This window comes from Oryza glaberrima, chromosome 6 (assembly GCF_000147395.1).
Source record: "Oryza glaberrima chromosome 6, OglaRS2, whole genome shotgun sequence".
NCBI classification, from domain to species: domain Eukaryota; kingdom Viridiplantae; phylum Streptophyta; class Magnoliopsida; order Poales; family Poaceae; genus Oryza; species Oryza glaberrima.
Window position 1 is genome coordinate 22289297 of NC_068331.1, and position 16741 is coordinate 22306037.

Consider the following 16741-nt stretch of genomic DNA (forward strand, 5'->3'; position numbering starts at 1 on the left):
ACTTATATGTATATTTCATATTTACATGGCTTTTAAATAAGATGAATAGTCATGTTCAAAAGTCAGCGGTGTCGTACGTTAAAAACTAGAGGGAGTATACGCTTGATTTTTTTTATTAATCGCTAAAGTGTTGTGTTTATAGTTGAGCTCAAAAGCATCTTTTATAACATTATGTTATCTAAATTATCATTTATATTCCATTCAGCATAAAAAATGCCTTAGAAATACTTATAATATATATATCGTGATGAAAGTTCAATATGTTGAGTGAAAATATAGTGATCGAGAGAAGGGTGTGTCATATGCACCAACAACAAATACTTGAATGGTTGTATCCTAATATTGGGCAACAAAACGATGTGCCACTAATTTCTACTTTTCTAAAATAACAGTATAAAACACTTACAAGACAACTTAGGAATATGTACAGGTTAACACTTAGGAGTGTATATTCATTGTTGCGCAACGCGCGACTTAGTGATTGGTAAACATGAGAACGAAGTGAATAGGGACAGGCTCGAATATGGTAACGAAAATTTATCGAAATAAAAATTCCTTCAAATTGTGCTTCAAAGTTCGTCAAGTTTAATTATCTAAAAAGAATTACTGCCTCAAGTCTCAAGTCTCAAGTCTCAACAATCAACCATACATCACAAAACACAGCCAATTAGGATGCTACCTTTCATCTAAAATATGGGCACTTGAATGGTACTCATATAGTACCTAGTATAAAAGAGACTCGGTATTACTCCCTCCGTCCAAATTTAAGTGCTTCCGCGTCTAACTTTAATCGTCCGTCTTATTTAAAATTTTTTTATAATTAGTATTTTTGTTATTATGAGATGATAAAACATAAATAGTACTTTACTCATGACTTATGTTTTTAATTTTTTTCAAAATTTTTTTAAATAAGATGGACAAAGGATCAAAATTGGATACGGAAAAACATAGTTGCATTTAAAATGGAACAGAGCGAGTATTTCTTAACTTGAAAATTTCAACGGTATAATAGCTCCCACGTGCGGCATCTGTTATGGGGCGTACGGTGTGTCGGTGTGCATTTTCAGATCTCGGAGAAAATTTTGCTTGTTGATGATACAAGAAATTAATTACGGCACTGACGCAATTTTAGCTAAGTTTCTTCTCCCAACTTGTGCGTGCTAGAAAATGGACGCATATAACGTACATAAAGGCTATAAAGAAGATGTCAAAACAGTAATATGAGATTTATTTTATTGATTGTTGTACGTTTGCACAGTTTGGCGTTTAGAACGTGCAGTCGTTATTGGAGTTTATATGTACTGTGTCCTTTCTTGAGTGAGCCTACCAGAGTTGTAAATACACAAGGAAACAAAACGTACATGTTTATTTTTCTTTGCTTTAGCTAAGTACTCTCGTTGTTTAATATATAATGCTATTGATTTTTTAAAATACTCGTTTGACTATTTGCCTTATTTAAAAAGTTATGTAATTATCATTTATTTATTGTGACTTGATTTATCATCAAATGTTTTTTTATATAAGTTAAATATTTTTTATATTTGTATAAGAGTCTTGAATAAAACAGATGATCAAACATTTGTCAAAATATCAACGATGTTATATATTAAAAAACAGAGACAGTAGTATAGTTGTCATCATCTGATCATTAACTACGTAAAGAATCATCTTTCCATGTCATGTCCCTGGTCACTTTACATCATAACCGAAGACTTTGTGGAAACAATAGTGAATCGTCCACTTCGTTTAACCTTTTGGTTATAAAGCTGGTCAAATCCTACGTCCTATCTCAGCTCCTCTAGCCTCGGTGTCGCTGGATTCAACCTGACCCCAAGCAAATAAGGTGATATTGCGTACTTGCTAATGAAAAATTATGCGCGTACACTGCTATAGATGATGCTCATATGTACCGATTTAATTGGAACCTATGCCTATTCTCATTTGTAGGTACCGGTTCTTAACTTAAAACCGTACTTATAGTTGGATGGACCGACCCCTTACACTGGTAGACCCACTTAAAGATACCGGTTTATTTAAAAAAACTTGGAAAGTTTTTAATTTATTGGAACAGAGAAATAGAGATGGATCTTATACACAACGATAGATAAAAGGAGTACGTATGGCAGTGGTGCCAATACCATATAGGTCTAAAAGAGAGAAGAAGTGAATATTGTGCGAGGGGCAACTGGCAACCCATATCAGTAACATTTTTCGAAACAAATAGTACTCCCTCCGTCCCACAATATAAGGGATTTTGAGTTTTTGCTTGCAACGTTTGACCACTCGTCTTATTCAATTTTTTTTGCAAATATAAAAAAACGAAAAGTTGTGCTTAAAGTACTGTAGATAATAAAGTAAGTCACAAATAAAATAAATAATAATTTTAAAAAAATTTGAATAAGACGAGTGATAAACGTTATAAGTAAAAACTTAAAATCCCTTATATTATGGGACGGAGGGAGTATAACGGTAGGCTTGTAACTGTTAAAACCAGAGTACGAGGACAGAACAAGGCAAAAACTTGTCAAGCTAGGCTGGATATATAGAAAAAGAAGATGAGACAACAATAACACGGATGTGCCAAGCCATGTATGGGGCATGCATAGAGCTAAGTGGGGTCATATGCAAAGCTATACTGAGCTGTCAGGTGGCTGCAAAGGTTGGAGGGCAGGCAACGGTGACGATGTTAAAATTATACCAAAGCTCGTCAAAATCGCCAAACGCGACAAGTTTTTTTTTCTGTGATCAAATATGATACGGGTTTATTGGCAAAGATCGATGAATGTCAAACCAAATCACGTATAAACAAAGCAGGTTATAAAATTAAACGGATTGGAGGATCTTTCTCTATAGGGTTAATTAGATCTATGCCACGTGAATTGTGGCAAATCAAAAAAATGACACACCTATTCCGGAATCCGGGTTCATGCCACTACTATTTCGTCAAATTGGAACCATGCCACAATGTACGCCCTGCGCGCGCTTTGCCACCGTTTTAGGATACCGTATTTTCGTATGGACGTTTCTGCCCTCGTGTTCACGTGTGCTTAGACCAGCTCCGGTCCGGCTCGAATAGCCCGGTTGCCATTCGTTCCCCACACCGAAACCCTAGCTTCTTGGAGGCGGCGCAGGCGACGGCGCCGGCGCAATCGACGGCGGCGGAAGGCGGCGGAGCAGGGCGGCGGCGCAGGCTACAGCGACAGAGGGCGGCGTCGCAGGCGGCGGCGCAGGCTTCGGCGGCGGAGCAGGGCGGCGGCGCAGGCGAAGGCGGCGGCGGAGCAGGGCGGCGGCGCAGGCTACGCCGGCCGAAGGCGGTGGCGCCGGAGCTCCTAGCGACGGCGCAGGCGACCGGCGGCGAGTACGACCTGGCGCGACGGCAAGGCGACGATGGAATCACCTCCTTCCTGGCGCGACGGCAAGGCGACGATGGAATCACCTTCTTCCATCCCCACGCTGAAGTGTGCTTGCGGTGCCTCCGCCACTGTGCAGATTTCGAACACGCCAAGGAATCCTCGACGCCGGTGGCTACAATGCGGCAATTCGGTAAGAACTTGCTTAGTTTCGTTGCATTTCGGTGTCTTAATTCTTAGTTGTTTGCTTAGGGCTGTTGCTTCTTATGGATATGGGAAGACCTACTGAATGAGTATGCTGAGGAGATGGTTGCGTACTGTCACGCCGGCGAGTACGATCATATGCAAGAAACAATCGACATTCTTCGCCAATATTTAGATGATGAGAAGAATGAAAAAGCGAAGATTTGTGAGGTCCTTGATGCAAAGGAAAATGAGTTGAAGTCAACAATTGAGACGCTCAACCAGTGTAGGCTGGAGTGTTTAGCGATGAAGAAGCAGTTGGAAGAAGTTAAATTTAGCCGTGCTAGACTTCTATACCTTACCTTAGTGATCACTGTCTTATTTGCTTGCTTAATGGTAGGTAGAAATTAGATGGGAAAAAAATGGATGTATTGTCAACAAGTGTATTTTGGATTGGAAATATGGATGTATTGTCATGTATTGTTCTGTGTATGTACTTTGGTGACCTATATGAATGAAAGAGTATGTTTCAGAAGAAAGTATGTGTATGTGCAGTGCTAAACAATATGAATGAAAGTGTATGTTTGAGAAGAAAGTAGTGAATTGTTACAATAATAGAACCATAAAATTTGCAGATTGCTGGGAAAAATTGTCAGATTCCTGTATAGAATCAGTGCCATGCAGACAATTGTCCATCACAAATTTTCAGCAAAGAGATCATTGGTGCATTCCATAATTTCAGTTTACAGCACAGAAATCTTTACAAAAGGAGAGAGCACATGAGTACAGTAAATTTTCAGCAAAAGAGATCATTGATGCATTCCATAATTTCAGTTTTCAGGCTCAACATATGCATACAACAGTACAGACATACATGAGCAACATTACTGGTTCATAGCAGCCTTACTAGCAAAATACTTAAGAGATGGGGCAGGCTACATTGTCACTGCAAATAGATTACTACAAGTTCACAGGCACACGTGCATTACAAGTTCATCACAGCCATTGGCAATTAGCAAAATACTTAGAGAGGAGGCAGCTGGCATTACAGTCGAAGATAGGTAGATAGGCTCCTAACTACTCTAGTTGGTGGTGCACTTGAGGATGCTAGGTCTTTCCTCTTCTGGGGAGTCTTCTTCTTTTTTGGTGTCTTTTTTTTCATAGGTGTTTTTTTCTTCTTTGGTGCAGAGCAGCTTGCTTCACTTGTTGACACTCCTGGATCATTTCCTTGCCTGCACACTTGTCTCTTCCTACAAAAAAGTGAGAATTTTTAGACCATATGGCAAGCATACAAGCCTGAATCTTAGTGACTACAACATAGCACAATATATCAGGAGTGTAACTAACAATAATTATCAAGTTGGGTTTTTTTATCAAGTTGGAGTTAAAGAACACAAACCGTTTGCACAAAGACTAATTAAGAATGGAAGCACAATGACAGCAATATACCGTTTTTGGGGGGTGCAGTGGCTGCTCATGTCATCTGCATCTGCAGGTTGAGCTAGCTTGCATGTTTTCTCAAAATGTCAAAATCTTTTACATCTCTTGCATTTCACTCTCTTTCTTCCAAGCTTAAGAAATCCCCTTATTCTCTGTACTCTAGGCCTCCCAGCACCTCTCTTCTACTTAGGGACATGCACCTTGAAGCCCAAATCAACTACTGGCCACTGTGTCCTGTCAGTCATAGGTGGTACTCTGCCTGCATAAGCTGTCCTGAACATTTGCACACTATAATATGGGCTCACAAAATCTTGTATCCTTCCTCCACTGCTGCATATCCAGGCCAATGCATGCCTGCATGGCTTCCCTGTTATTTGCCAAGCCCTACAGGAGCATTTTTGGTTGTCTAGGTCAACAATATGCCATCTAGTCTTGTTGTCAGTATCCACAAGTGTGACCTCTGCAAACCCATCATCACTTCTGGCAATCTTCACCACTTTAAGAAGAGATGTGGCATCATTAAGCTGCTTCATAACACCTGGAATGATTCCATCATCCATTTTCTTGCCAACATCTCTTCTAGTGGCCATCTTCTCCATTATTAACTCTCGTATGTTGTCAACAAGTTCATGAGGAAGCAGTCCTTTCAGATTTCTGATCTGAGCATTAAAGCTCTCAGAAACATTGTTTGTCAGATAGTCACATTTGCTTGTTTCTCCAAAGCCACATCTGTACCAAATTCTTGAATGATGTTGCTCAAGAAACTCTATTGCATCTGGTTTCACTGCATATATTTGCTGCATATGGTACTTGAAACCCTCCTCGGTGTAGCTCCTAGCAGCTGGATACAAATGCTCAGTGATAACAGAACCATGGTACTTCTTTAGGAAGTTAGCATAGAGGTGCCTAATGCATTCTCTATGCTCAACAGGATCACTAAATGCAGCACTAACAGCCTTTTCTAACCCCTTGCATGCATCGGTTGAGATAACTAACCCTTCAGGACAACCAATAGCTCTATTCAATTGTTTCATAAACCACAACCAGTTGTCATCAGTTTCCAAATCAAAAATTGCATATGATACATAAAACAGCCAGTTGTGACCATCTACAGAGGTGGCTGAAGCTAACTGTCCAGTGTATTTTCCAGTCAACTTAGTTGAGTCTACACCCACATATGGCCTACACCCTTGCAAAAAGCCATCTATACATGGTTTTAGAGCTACAAACAAACGCTTGAAGCACATTTTATTTCCTAACTTCTCCAATTCAATTTCAACTATACTACCTGGACACTTCCTCTCAATTTCAGCCTTCCAGTTGAAAAGCAACTGAAAACTTTCCTCATATTTACCATGTATCTGTTCTAGTGCTAACTTTATACCTGACCATGCCTTTGAATACTTCAACTTGATCTCATACTGTTCTTGCAGCTTCCCCCTTGCATCCTTAGCACCCTTCTTTGGATTGTTCTTTAACCAATCACCAAGTCTATCAGCAACCCAGCCCTGTGTAGCCATCTTGCCCTCTCTTAGTTTGGTAGATGCACATTTGTGTTCAAAGGGAAGAACTGTAATCTGCATGACATGACATGGTGATAAAAAGTTACTAAAACTTACACTACTTTCAGGAGATGAAAAAATAAATTAACTAAAATAATACATTTATACCTTAATTGTTTTCTTATCATGGATTAGGGAAGCACGTATTCTCCATGGACAGCCTTCAGCGCGTCAGGTTGCAATGAATCTTGTTTTATCTGTCTTCAAATCAGCAAACTCAAAACCTTTCTTAATTGCATAATGCCTAACTGCTTTTCTAAAAGATATCATGTCAGGGAATAGAGCATTCTTCACTATATTTGGATTCTCTGGATCATGCAACACTCTAACAACCTGAGGGTCTTCATCGGTGACTTCTACCTCAGGAGCTTCAACCCTTGTGGCAGCAGTCTGAGAGGATTGGCCACCAAACCCTGTGGCAGCAGGCTAAGAGGATTGGCCAGAGGTGTCAGGTGGCTGAGTAGGTTTTGGAGGCAGATACAACTGCTCATCATTAACACCAACATATTCTTCCTCATTATCAAACATGTCAGGCTCTCTAACATCTACTTCCACTGTTGTAGGCTGTGCAGAACCATCATTAGTAGCAGCTTGTCCAGAACCATCATTGTGGGAAGGGTTCTCAGGTGGGATGATAGCAATGGGCTCATGCACACAACACACAGAAGCAACATCCATGCTTTCCTCAAGAACTGCTACAAGTAGGTGGAAACTGGCCTCGGTTGCATACATCTCGAAAATATCTGGCAAATCAGTGTCCCCTATGAGCCTAACATCCTCACCCAAATTTTTGTTAAAATACCACACTGAGGGAGACTGGTTCGAGCCCCACTTAAACTCAACCCTCAAACTTTCCATTAGGAAATCAAACGAAAAACTCTCTGAATCGATTACCCAATGCCCAGTGCCTCCTTTACTGATGATTTTCCTACCATCAGCATCTACTGTCGCATAGGGTTGCACCCTAACATCGACTGAAAACCAATGCCTACCAACGAATGACAAAACAATAACTCAAATCGCACATACAAAGTTCAAATCGAAACTCAAATCGCAATTTTATCTGCATAAAGAGTTCATGGGGGAAGGTACTCACGGTTTGGAAGCAACCCGTACAAGGGATTCGCCCAAATACATTGCCAACGCGGTGGGGGATGCATGCGTAGGCCCCTGCGCACTCATCCTCCCATCGGCGGAGGTCCTCCCCTTCGGCCGTCGTAGCCTCCGCCGCCGGCCTGCTCCGCCGCCACCTTCACCTGCGCCACCGCCCTGCTCCGCCGCCGAAGCCTGCGCCGCGGCCTACGACGCCGCCCTCCGTCGCCGTAGCCTGCGCCACTGCCCTGCTCCGCCGCCTTCCGCCGCCGTCGATTGCGCCGGCGCCGTCGCCTGCGTCGCCTCCAAGAAACTAGGGTTTCGGTGTGGGGAACGAATGGCGACCGGGCTGTTCGAGCCGGACCGGAGCTGGTCTAAGCACACGTGAACACGAGGGCAGAAACGTCCATACGAAAATACGGTACCCTAAAACGGTGGCAAAGCGCGCGCAGGGCGTACATTGTGGCATGGTTCCAATTTGACGAAATAGTAGTGGCATGCACCCGGATTCCGGAATAGGTGTGGCATTTTTTTGATTTGCCACAATTCGCGTGGCATGGATCCAATTAACCCTTCTCTATATATACATATCGATGATGAATTGAAAAAGAGACCAGATCCCAATCCTTGCAAGTTCTTCAGGTAATCACGTGAGTGCGCGACCACACTACATGAGTACACTCCTTGACTCGTCCGTTTGTTTCCCATGTGCGGGTGCCTGTCAGGCCTTGCCGTCTTGGAGTAAAGTAAGGTGATGGAAATACTCCCTCGTCTCAAATAGAATAATTTCCCTTTTTTAATGATTATTAAGGAGATAGCAAAAGTACAAGTAATGAAAAATGATGATAGGAGATAAAATAATGTATTACTCCTTTCGTCCGAATAAACAAACCTAATATTAGAGGTGTGATATGTTTGTTTATTTTAAAACGAATGGGAATAATAGATGATAGGTGAGGATTAAAGTAAAAATAGGTAGGTGGAGGAATAAACTATAAAAGAGTGGATAAGCGAGATATAAGGCTGGCTCAAATTATTACCAAAATAAACATTTCTAAAATTTTGGTAATGCCAAAGTTTTGGTGAGTTGGTAATATTATTAAATTTTAATAGGATAGGATAGATGTATTGTTACCAAAATTATCTAGGCATTACCAATGTTTGGGAATAAATCAAATGTATCCACGTATTTCTCAATTTTACCAAAAAGATTTAAAATAACATCAACCTAATAGACTCATAAACTATACTCCCTCCGTCCCATATTAAACGTAATTATGAGTTTCCTTGTCTAACTTTGATCATCTGTCTTATTTAAAATTTTTTATAATTAGTATTTTTATTGTTATTAGATGATAAAACATGAAAAGTACTATTTTTCAAAAAAAAAAGACGTACAATTAAAATTTGACACTGAAACTCATGTTTGCGCTTAAAATGGGAGGGAGGGGTGGGTACATGGGCAATAAATGATCATCTTCAGATTATAAAATCATCTATAATTTAGGATAAATTTAAAGGACTAGCTAGTCGGCTAGACCAGTCAAATCTGTGAATGGGAAAAAAAACTGTCAAATTTGAAGGACGGCTAGCCCAACTAGCACCTGGCCAGGGCAGGGCGCACGCTTCTCTTTAAATCGGCGTATCGCCTCGCCCAAATTCCCCACCCCCCCCCCCCCCCCCCCCCCCACACAGTAGGACTACGCTTCTCGCTTAGCGACGCAACAGCAAAGCAGCGCGCGGAGAGAGAGAGCGATCGAGCCACACCGCCGCGCGCCATGGCGAGCGAGAGCGAGAGCAACGGCCACCACCACGCCGGCGACGAGGCGCGCGCGGAGAACAGCGGCGCGGGGTGCCGCCACGGCGGCGACGACGGCGGCGGGACGCCCAGGACGACGCCGGAGATCAGGTACACCAAGCTGTTCATCAACGGGCGCTTCGTCGACGCGGCCTCCGGTACGTACGTACGTGTGTGTTAGCCGCGCGCTAGCTAGCCGTGGGCTGTGGTTATCTAGCTACGTCCAGCCCACCTGCGTTAATTACTGGAGGACTTAATTGTACTCTACCAAAACCTAGTAATGGGATCCAATTCATAATCGCCGTGGTTGTCCTATTGCTCTCTTCGATTTATTTCCTTTCTTCCAAATACTAGTAGGGATTCAATTCCTTATCGCAATCAGTGCTGTTTCTTAGAGCAGGTACAATAGCAAACTATTAGCGAGCTATAAATATATTTTAGTGAGATAAAAGATGACAGAGAAGAGCAGCGGACTACAGATCTGTAGCCAGCTGCAGCACGGACTCCAAGACACAGTATGTGTATGACATGTGAGACCAAATATTTATAGTATCGTAAGCAACTATTGTATGAATTGGCTGTTAGATTGACTATATATAGATGAATTGGAGTTAGCAGTGGGCTATACTATTAAACTTGCTCTTAATGATTCTCTCCATAATTAATTAGTACCAGCCAGTTTAGATTAATTCTTAGGCCACTCCCACTAAAAATCCATTCTCATTAAATATGAAAAAAATAATATGAAAAAGATGAAATGGGTTTTATCTATATGAAACCATATACATACACTGTTCTCAATATGATTGGTCTCTGTATGTGTTGCCTATGAAAAAAACAATTCACTATATTGCTATATTTCATAAGCCATACTCCCTCGTTCTGAAAACTAACTTAGTATTGGATATGGTATTTACAAGTACAACGAATCTGGATAGTCTTATGTTCAGATTCACTGTGCTTGAAAATATCACCTCTCATACTGGTGGGTTTTTATGGGACAAAGGGAGCAAGCCATATACATCGTTTTTAATATATTTGTTTCTGCATGTGTTGCCTATAAAAATAGTTTTTTTAAAAAAGAAAGTTTAGTACTATATTGCTAATTTTTATAACCGAGAAAGTAAATTTTGAAGAGTTACCGTAAACTTGTGGTGCTCCTAGCATCGTACGGTTTGATGGCGAGATGAGATCATGGGCAGTTCGCCAAGGAGTAACACGACAAAGAAGCATGAACGGGCCTGCAGTTTCAGTCTCTACCAACCTCTGGCATCTATTTTTCCCATCGTCCCGTGTTATACCATGTGCTTCGCGTCCCCGGCTAGTTGCTGTTTTCATCTCACATCTTTTTTTTCTCAATGATTAGCTAGTACTCCGTACTAATAGTACTAAGTAGTAAAGAACTATTCAAATCAAATCATTAGGGTATTCCCAACCCAATGACTAGGATAGTGTCCATAGCATTAAATAAGTTGCCACCTAGGACAAAAACTGATGTGGCAAGTGAATAAATGAGAAAAGAGAAGAAAACCACGTCTTGTATGAGACATGGTTTCTACACAACATCCAAAACATCATGTGAGATAAGTAGCATTAAATTAAAGTATGGAATAGTGGTGTTTGCATTGGAAGAGTAGTTGCACTAGTTTCTTGATGATATGGAGTTTAAGGAAACCATGTCTTGTGTTATGAGTTGGGACTGCCCATATGTGGCTCTAGCAGTAGCACGTTTCAGATTTGGAACATTTCTGAATTTTTAGAAGAAGATAAATGCTTCCGTACTAGAGATCCTATTTTCTTGTGTACTTTTATACACGTTTCGTGCTTTGAAGAAAAATCAAATTCGGGGTTTGCCTCATTAAGGTGAAGTTAGTGCACAGAAAATCAAGAAGTCATTAGAATATAATTAATTAAATTTAGTTATTATAAATTTAAAAAATATATTTATTTGATATTTGTAGAGTAACTTTTATATAGAAAGTTTTTTTAATGAAATGTAAAAGCATGCTAACAAAATCCAAGACAATATTTCAATTGACTTTAACATATCTAAGATAATATTTTACAAAGTAGCGAAGAGTTAAACCGAAAACCTTAATAAAAAAATCAACAACTAAAAGTTCCACATATATTCTACATTTTACAATTTTAAGTAAATATTTACTAAATATTTATAGAGGTGGTGTTTTGTAAAACTTTAAAACAATAGTAGTTGAGTTATGTGTCACCTTTGGGAGCGTATAGTAGCATTGCGATTCCTAAATTATTTTCTTTGTGAATAGAAAAAAAAATCATTGTATCGTTGGGTCGTAAGTTTGCTCAGAATAATTTAGAACAAAACATCTACCGTGTTGAAGCCTATAGCCCTATGCCCCTATAGAGTTCCATGAAAGTATGATTCTTATCATCAGAAACTTTTTGAACGATGGGTCAAATTCTATAGCAGTCCAATCTAAAATTAAAGACTTCTTGCTCTTGATGGGAGTCGTAAACTAAAACTAACTCTCTTCATCAAGGTTATGATACCTAGGATTTTATATAACTTTAACCATGAAATGTGAGGTTTACTGAAATTTTCACTTAATTTTATCTTTACATAATCTCATCCTGATCATGGAAGGCCGCCGTGCTCCGTGCTTCTTCTCCAGGTAAGACGTTCGAGACCAGGGACCCCCGCACCGGCGACGTGATCGCCCGCGTCGCCGAAGGCGACAAGGAGGACGTCGACCTGGCGGTGAAGGCGGCGAGGGAAGCATTCGACCACGGCGAATGGCCTCGCATGTCGGGATCAGTACGGTCATCTTCTTCTTCCTCTCAATCGTGCAAAAAATGGCTGGAAAGTGACCGATCAATGGCGTATTTGTCAAATGCAGGAGAGAGGGAAGGTCATGGCGAAGTACGCGGAGGTGGTGGAGCGGCACGCGGATGAGCTGGCGGCGCTGGAGAGCCTTGACGCCGGCAAGCCGCTCGCCGCCGCCAGGGCGGTGGACGTCGGCGAGTGCGTCGGCATCCTGCGCTACTTCGCCGGCGCCGCCGACAAGATCCACGGCGAGACGCTCAAGATGTCGAGGCAGCTCCAGGGTTACACCCTCCGCGAGCCCCTCGGCGTCGCCGGCCTCATCGTCCCCTGGAACTTCCCGGCCATCATGTTCTTCTCCAAAGTCTCACCGGCGCTCGCCGCCGGCTGCACCGTCGTCGTCAAGCCCGCCGAGCAGACGCCCCTCAGCGCCCTGTTCCTCGCCCACCTATCAAAGCAAGTAAGAATTTTTTTTTTAAAAAAATAAGCAAGTAAGATTAGTCACACAAACGAGAAATGTGATTAACATTAACTAATTATTAATTATAGAAAATTGACAAATAAATTTATTTATTTATTTAAAGTACCTTTTATATAGAAAATTTTCATACAAAACATAACATTTTTGGAAAACGCGCTAATGAAAATCGAGAAAGTAGCTAATCCAATCTTCAATTTAGAACAGGACGCAAAATTGAAAAAAGAAAAACGATATAGTAGTAGCTCTGTTCTTGCATCAGGCATTTTGTGCTGTGTGATTGCTGGTAGTCTAAAACTCTGAATATCTCTGACCTTTTCGGAATGTGATATTCAGGCAGGAGTACCGGATGGGGTGATCAACGTGGTGACAGGATTCGGCCCAACAGCGGGAGCTGCAATTTCATCTCACATGGATGTTGACGTGGTAAGATATCATACATTCATCTGTCAATTAGCGCATGGACATTGATCGGTTTCTTACAACTATTTTTTTTTTTTTTTGCAGGTGGCTTTCACGGGATCTACTGAGGTTGGACGGCTTATAATGGAGGCCTCCGCGAAGAGCAACCTGAAGCCGGTGGCACTCGAGCTCGGCGGCAAGTCGCCGTTCATCGTCTTCGACGACGCCGACCTGGACAAGGCCGTCGAGCTCGCCATCGGCGGGAACTTCTTCAACAAGGTGAGCATCCGAATTGGCAGAGCGCCATGCATTGCCGTGATCTTGATTGAATTGACTGATGAGAGCCATAGCCGTGATCTGATCAATCTGCAGGGAGAAGCCTGCGTCGCCGGGAGCCGCGTGTTCGTGCAGGAGGGCATCTACGACCGGTTCGAGCAGAAGCTAGCGGACACCATGAAGAGCTGGGTCGTCGGCGACCCCTTCGATCCTCGCGTCAATCAAGGACCGCAGGTGAGTGAGTCTGAAACTAAATTCCGAAAAATCTGAATCATCATCCATTCCAACGAGCATTTTTTTTCTTGTGAGTTCCAATAATTCAGTGATGATTCAGGCCTGATTAACTATCTGAACCAGAGACTGATCACCGTACTGTGTTGCCCTGCTACTATGTTCATACAGGTGGACAAGGCTCAGTATGAGAGGGTGCTCGGGTACATCGAGCAAGGCAAGGCAGAAGGGGCAACTGTTCTCACGGGAGGGAACCCCTGCGGTAAGAAAGGGTACTACATCGAGCCCACCATTTTCACCAATGTGAAGGTAAAGATAAAAAATAAATTAACCTTTAGAATTTACCACGAACACACCATGTGTCTTCACAGTCTGATCTCTGATGATTCGCTTGCGATTCTGAACGACAGGACGACATGGTCATCGCGAGGGAGGAGATCTTCGGCCCCGTCATGTGCCTGATGAAGTTCAAGTAAACCCAGCTATATATATGGATCGATATCCTCTCTAGTCAAATGCACGGTACCTTTATCACTAACTTGTGGATCTAGGGATCATCGGATCCACATGGAAGTGACAAAGTTACGTGACTTCGATCGCAGAGGATCTGACCATGATATGTCATATCAATTCAAAATATTTATTATCCAAGAAACTACTATAGTGGTAAGAGAGATTAATTTTGGGTGCAGGACGGTGGAGGAGGCGATCGAGAGGGCGAACGGGACGAGGTACGGGCTGGCGGCGGGGCTGGTGACGAGGGACATCGACGTGGCGAACCGGATGGCGAGGTCGATCCGGGCAGGGGTGGTGTGGGTGAACTGCTACTTCGCCATGGACAGGAGCTGCCCGTTCGGTGGCCGCAAGATGAGCGGGTTCGGCAAGGACGACAGCATGCACGCGCTCGACAAGTTCCTCGCCGTCAAGTCCGTCGTCACCCCCGTCCATGGCTCCCCCTGGTTCTGAGTTCTTTCTGGATCTCGTCGCCGATCGAGTCGGCCATGCGTATGTACACATGTTGGTGTTGTTGGATTTGCTGGGTGGTGGAGTATTTGTAACGGTGGAAGATTATTACAGAGAGTCAATAAGTTTCATTATCCATTATTTTCCTTGTATATGCCAGTTGGTGTTCTCCTCCTTTTTATACTACCTTTGGAAGCCAAAATTCTCCTTTTTACCTTGGAAGTCAAAACTTGCCATACCAAAATATTTGCATTTTAAGCATTAATTTTTGGCAACGCTTAGTTTACTACTACCAATACTGCCAATACCACACAAATATTATTTAGCATAATTTAGCATAGTCATATTTTGTCAATGTAGCAAACCAAACATATTTTTCTGCGTACCAAAAAGAAAAAAAAAACATAACTAGTCCATAATTTGGCAGAATTAAGTGACAAGGCCTATTGCGAGAGCAGCGATCCACCCGTGGCTGTAATCAACAAACTTTAAGGCTCTATTCAGGAGTAAGGGATAAAAACCTCACTTCCTAGCACGCAAAACAAAACAACATTTAGGTATTATTAATTAAGTATGTTAAAATAAATTTAAAAAATCGATTGATTAATATGATTTTTAAAATAACTTTTATATAGAATTTTTTTAAAAAAATTATATCGTTTAGCAGTTTAAAAATGAGAGATGTTGGTTGGAAAAGTGAAGATAAGAACTCAGCCGTGAAGCCTGTTACAAATATGTAAGCCGAAAAATGCTCTTCTGGAGTTCATCCGTTTCAAGCCGAGAAAAATGAACGAATAAACATTGGTTAATTGAACCCACCGAGTTAGTGACTCGATCAATTTTACGGACCGCCGAAGCTCCGCACAGGTAGCAGCAACCTGAGCTGTCGATGAGACATGAACAGGGAACAAGCTAGGCACCGGACAACACACAAGAAGCAGAGCACAACGATTCGGCCGGTAAATTTAATTTCTATTAGAAATTACTTCACATACGCCTAGTTAGCATCATGGATTCATGGTTTCCCCAAACCAAGCCAAGAACACAAACGAACTGTACATTCACAACGCGGATCAACGCCTATAACTAGGAACTTAGGGAGGCCCGGAGTTGCGAACTTGCGATTCCCAGGAAGAATCACTTGGATCAATCAATGAAATATGGGCAGAGAACAAAGCTAGTCACAACTAGAAGCAGAGCACAACGACGATTGAACACAACCGGATCGAAAAGCGCTTCAACTAAACTATGTGTTCACAAATCCAACGGAAATTCAATTTCTAGCCATCATCACTTCACATGCGTCTGAGCCAGTTAGCATATCATAGTTTCCCCCCAAAATTAAGCCAAGAACACAAACAAACTGCACATTCACAAACGGATCAACGCCTAACTAGGAGGGATCGGAGGTGCGATTCCGGCCACGAAGGATTCACTTGGCGCCGGCGGGCGCGGCCGGCGCGCCGACCGCCTTGCCGCGGAGCTTGACCTCGAGCGCGCGCTCCATCTTGGCGAGCACGGCCTGGACGGGGACGGCCTTGCCGCTCTCGTACTCCTGCACCACCTGCGCCCGCTCGTTGATGCGCTTGGCGAGCTCCGCCTGGCTCCACCCCTTCGCCACCCGGGCCTTCTGGATCGCGCCGCGCACCTCCGCGCCCACGCGCCCCAGCCCCGCCGGCTCCGTCGACTCGTCCAGCTTCCGCGCGGGCGCCGCCGCCCCCGCCGCCGCCTTGTTCGTGCCCGCCGCCGCCTTCCGCACCGTCTCCACCGGCGCCCCCGTCCGCATCGCCTGGTTCACCGCCCTCGTCGACTTGAGGTCCGCCGCCTTCGGCTTCGTCCGCCGCAGCACCACCGGCTCCCAGTCCTGCGTGATGTTGCCGCTCAACCTCCTCGTCGGCATTGCTCTCTCCCCTCTCCTCCCTCTCTTCCACGCTCTTCTTGTGTTTGTGATTTTGACGATGAGGAGGTCGGAGAAGGTGGAGGGATTTATAGAAAGGTGGGATTCGGGAAGGTTCAAGAGGCTATAGGGTGTTCTGGAAGGTTCCGGGAGGGGTGGTTCCGTTGTTTTTGGGCCGTTGATTTGAGTTGTATGGGGGAATCGGGTGGCTGCGGATGGGCTCACGGGAACTTGGTTGCCACGGAAAGGATACTGGGTTCAAACAAACTGTT

General features: G+C 43.1%; 2 protein-coding genes across 2 annotated transcripts; one reads left to right on the plus strand and one right to left on the minus strand.

Annotated features, from left to right (window-relative positions):
* Positions 1-9314: 9314 nt before the first annotated feature.
* Positions 9315-14724, plus strand: LOC127777278 (aldehyde dehydrogenase 1-like). Its single transcript, XM_052303852.1, has 9 exons — positions 9315-9583; positions 12074-12216; positions 12299-12682; positions 13037-13126; positions 13208-13381; positions 13475-13612; positions 13781-13918; positions 14020-14081; positions 14302-14724. Exons 1-9 carry the CDS (start codon positions 9406-9408, stop codon positions 14573-14575), a joined length of 1581 nt encoding a protein of 526 aa, XP_052159812.1. The 5' UTR covers positions 9315-9405; the 3' UTR covers positions 14576-14724.
* An 808-nt stretch (positions 14725-15532) lies between these two features.
* LOC127777349 (multiprotein-bridging factor 1c) lies at positions 15533-16540 on the minus strand. Its single transcript, XM_052303924.1, has one exon. The coding sequence runs from the start codon at positions 16470-16472 to the stop codon at positions 16005-16007; it is 468 nt and encodes a 155-aa protein (XP_052159884.1). The 5' UTR covers positions 16473-16540; the 3' UTR covers positions 15533-16004.
* Between the last annotated feature and the right edge of the window lie 201 nt (positions 16541-16741).